General features: G+C 45.4%; 1 protein-coding gene across 1 annotated transcript; it reads left to right on the top strand.

Moving 5' to 3' along the window:
- Positions 1 to 2,896: 2,896 nt before the first annotated feature.
- Positions 2,897 to 3,253, top strand: LOC128070565 (histone H2A-Bbd type 1-like). Its single transcript, XM_052663863.1, has one exon. It carries the CDS (start codon positions 2,897 to 2,899, stop codon positions 3,251 to 3,253), a length of 357 nt encoding a protein of 118 aa, XP_052519823.1.
- Positions 3,254 to 4,599: the final 1,346 nt, after the last annotated feature.

The following is a 4,599-nucleotide window of genomic DNA, read 5'->3' as shown; positions in this document are numbered from 1 at the left end:
GGAAGTACATGGATAGAGCGGAAGCCAGCCTCAAGGATTCACCAGTAGGCACCCATGTAAACGTGAATGGTAGTAGCAAGGCTATCTGTTAAGAAAAGGGAGAATACAGTATTTCATAAACTCAGTTCTAAATAAACACAAATCCTTAGGACTTAGAGAAATGTATCTGACTCTTTGCAACCCCCTGGACGGTAGCCCGCCAGGCTCCTCTGTCCATGGGATTTTCCAGGAAGAATACTGGAGTGGGTTGCCATTTCCTTCTCCAGTATATTTTTAGTGGAGTGTATTTAAAAGGTCAGAAATTCAGTTTCCTTACTTTAGGAAATTTTAGGAATACTCAATATATGTAAGCAAGTGTTTATCTAGATATGCCAATCATTAATGAGCCCCATTAATTTCAGATAATTTATCGTCTATGTTAATACTATGTAGAGGTAGGAAAGCTTTATGTACACAGTCTGTGAAAGCATTTCTGAATTACAGGCACAGATATACAGGCACAGAGAAATAGAGCTTATAGCTTCAATTCTACAATTTCAGCCATAGGTCAAGTATAAACATAGAAACAGTCAACCTCCCAGAGGACATGAACTTCTTCATTAATTTGAGCTCAAAAATAGACAAAAAAGATGGATGAGCCAGATTCGATGTTGTTTCTCACCCAGTGAGAACTAGATCTCTACAAACCATCAATCTAGAGAGAGCTTCAAATGGTCAGATCATAAATAAAAAGTCTCACCACATGACCAAACAGTTGTACTTTTAGGTATATACATAAGAAGATTGAAGCCAGGGACTTCTCTGGCAGTCCAGTGGTTAAGACCTCGTCTTCCAGTGCAGGGGGAATGGGTTTGATCCCTGGTCAGGAAGCTAAGATCCCACATGCCTTGTGGCCAAAAAAAAAAAAAAAAAAAACAAAACAAATATAAAACAGAAGCAGTGTTGTAACAAATTCAATAAAGATTTTAAAATACTAAAAAAAGAAATCTGCACTAAAAAAAAAACTGAAGCCATGTGGTAACAGAAAAGCTTTTACGTAAATGTTTATAGTGGCATTATGTTTAATTGCCAAAAGTAACTCACATGTCTATCAGTTGGTGAATGGAAAAACCAAAAATATTATATATATATATGCTGCTAAGTGACTTCAGTCGTGTCCGACTCTGTGCGACCCCAAAGACGGGCAGCCTACTAGACTCCTCCGTCCCTGGGATTCTCCAGGCAAGAACACTGGAGTGGGTTGCCATTGCCTTCTCCACACACACACACACACACACACACACGCACACGCACACGCACACGCACACGCACACACACACACACACTGTGCCTAGTCACTCAATCATGTCTAACTCTTTGCAACCCTATGGACTGCAGCCGCCAGGCTCCTCTGACCATGGGGATTCTCTAGGCAAGGATAGTAAGGTGGGTTGCCATGCCCTCCTCCAGGGGATCTTCCCAACCCAGGGATCAAACCCAGGTCTCCCCCATTGTGGATTCTTTACCAGCTGAGCTATCAGGGAAGCCCATGTATTTATAAATACACACACACACACTCATACATATACACACATATGTACACACACACATATGTATAAAATGGACTGTTTTTCAGCTATAAAAATTTATGAAGTACTGATACCTGCTATAATGTGGATGAACCTTGAAAACATGCTACGTGAAAGAAACAAAGATACATGCTGCCCCATATTATATGAGTCCATTTGTATAAAATGTCTAGTACAGGTCAACCCATAGAGACAGGAAGTAGAGTGTTTGCCAGGGCTTCTGGGGATTGAGGAATAAGGCCTTACTGCTTAATGGGTGTGGAATTTCTTTGGGGGTTAAAGAAACTATCCTGGAATTTGAACAGATATTTTCACAACATCATGAACGTATTTGTAACAAAAACACTGAATTACTATTCTTAAAATTGCTGAAATGGTGAATTGTATGTTACATGTACTTAAAAAAATACAAGGAAAACTAAAAACCAGATTACCAACCATGACTATCAATAGCAGGAAATAGCTTATTAGCTGTAAAGGAGCCAAAAACACAATAGATACACTAAATCAGTAGAGAGGAAAACAAAAATTACAAAAAGGGTCAATGATGTGTTACTGATACATTGAATTCACATTGGAGAGCCAGGAAAAGACATGTTTGGGCTTTAAATTTTCATGTAGTTTACATCTCTGTCATTGAAGTCACATGGCCATGATAGGTGGAACAATTGGACATATGAGTGTGTCTTCCAAAACAAAGATAATTATCAAATAAGTGTTAAATCTTGACACCTAGATAGGAACATGTATTAAAACATTTATCACATAAGGAAATGGGCAGATGTTATAACTAGTTGACAAGAGAAACCAAAGAATGGAAAAGTAATATTGATCAGAAATAGTAGGATAAATACATTAATAGAGGCCAGATTGTTTGATTGCTGTATGAAAAGGAAATTGAGCCTTCAGCAAAGGTTGTATCAGTGACCTACAGGCTTCCAAAAGGATGTAAAAGGGCTCAAAGATGGTGTAACACTGGAATGAAATAACCCAGAGTTGTGTTTTACAGACATAGATTAGTTTTCCATTGAAACACATTTTCAGCTAGAATGTTGTAGTCTGACAGAAAGTTAAAACTTCCCTTCAAGAGATGGTCTTTTCAACAGAGAGACCAGATTTCCTATCAGCCATTTCTAGGCCAGTCCTGATCCAGGGCCCAGTGGCCACTGATGACATCACAAAGCCTGAGCTGTCACAAAGGCAGCTCCCTGAGCAATAAGAGACCTGAGCAAGGGGACACAGCCACCAGAAAGACACTGGCATCTAGGGAGGCCCCAGCCAGCGGGATCATCAGTCTGGGCTTATAGAGGCAGCATCCAGCCGACACCATGACTCGGAGAAGACACCTCCAGAACTGCCATAGCAGTAAGAGACACTCCCTCTCCCGTTCCACCAGGGCCGAGCTGCAGTTCCCTGTGAGCCGCGTGGACCGCCTCCTGCGAGAGGGTCAGTTCGCCAACCGCCTGAGCTCAGCGACACCCGTGTTCCTGACTGGCATCCTTGAGTACCTGATGGCCAACATTCTGGACCTGGCGGGGAAGGAGGCCTGTATCAACCACAGGGTACGCATCAGCCCAGAGCACGTGCAGAGGGCGCTGATCAACAATGAGAATCTCCGCCGCCTCTTCCAGCCCAGTGCATTCTCTCAGCCCGCAGCTTCACCACCCGCTCCCAAGAAGAAGTAGGGATGCCCAGGCCCCCGAGCCCAGGCACACCTCATCAGTAGCTTCATCTCGCCCCAAACTACCCACAGATGAGAGAGGCCTGGTCTTCTGCCCTTAGCACTGCTATTAAAGCGTTCATGGCTGTGCTTGTAACTGCTTGCTTTCTGTCATTTGTCCTTGAGGCATCTGGGCGACATGGGGTGGCAGGGGGGTCCTCTCATGAGGGATGGAGGGGTGGAGTGGTTGGATGCTGGAATCCTGAAATCGGGGAGTGGTTTCTGTATTGTGTGTGGTCCTGGGGGGAGTCACTGGCTGAGGTTGCGGGGCAGGACTTCCTCACTGGCTCTGAAGGAGTCCAGACCAGGGAGGTTGGGAGGTTGGCGTGGAGAGGGCCTGTTGAATTCCCAGAAGGATGGTGGTAATGGGAGAGGGGCTGAAAACCATGAGGGAAGAGCCTAAGGCTTTATTCCTGATGCTGCTGCTAAGTCGCTTCAGTCATGTCTGACTCTGTGTGACCCCATAGATGGCAGCCCACCAGGCTCCCCTGTCCCTGGGATTCTCCAGGCAAGAACACTGGAGTGGGTTGCCATTTCCTTCTCCATATTCCTGATGGGGAACATCTAAAAGTGGGAGGTGAAGCCAAGCGGGGTGATTGAAGAGGATGGCAGAGCAGTCAGTGTGAACTTAATGGGGCAGGACTTTTACATGAAGATTGAGGAGTGATGGGGAAACCATAAAGAAATACACATAAGAGGAATTATGGCCTTGTTGAGTTCATGTATTATTTACTTTACCATCTCATTCCAAAAAAGAGACTTGAGACAGGGCTTATTAGGCAGTGCTGTGACACTCTCTGTGGACGTTCATCAGATGGCAAAGGGCCCCCCTCTGCTGCCTCCTGGCCTGTCATATAGGACTGGTCAGAGGCTGCCCAGCCGGCTTTAACAGAGGGGTCAGTGGACCTGGCATTGCCATCCCAGTTCACCACTTTCTGGCTGTGTGATCTTGGACATCCCTTTGTCTCCTGTGATGAGCAGCTTCCTCATTTGTAAAACAGGGATAAACAGAGTTCCTCCATCTTGGGGCTTTCCCAGAGATGAAGTCACCATGTGCCTATAAACTGTGACTTAACACAGAGCCTGGCACAGGCCACACCCTTAACAGATGGCTGCCTGCATCTCCCTCCCCAGCTGCTTAGACAGGTCCCCCAAGGGGCGGCCAGGCCTGTTTCTCATGTGATTGCTGGATGCTTAGGCCTCTGTCTGTGAGAAACCCTGGCCTGGCCTGGCCTGCAGCACTTTGTGGGGGTAGAGTGCTGTTTAGAGGAGGAAGCCAGGGCTACATCCAGGAACCACACAGTCCTTACC

The sequence above is a fragment of the Budorcas taxicolor genome, chromosome X, assembly GCF_023091745.1.
Source record: "Budorcas taxicolor isolate Tak-1 chromosome X, Takin1.1, whole genome shotgun sequence".
Taxonomy (NCBI): domain Eukaryota; kingdom Metazoa; phylum Chordata; class Mammalia; order Artiodactyla; family Bovidae; genus Budorcas; species Budorcas taxicolor.
This window is presented reverse-complemented; position numbering and strand designations above follow the sequence as displayed.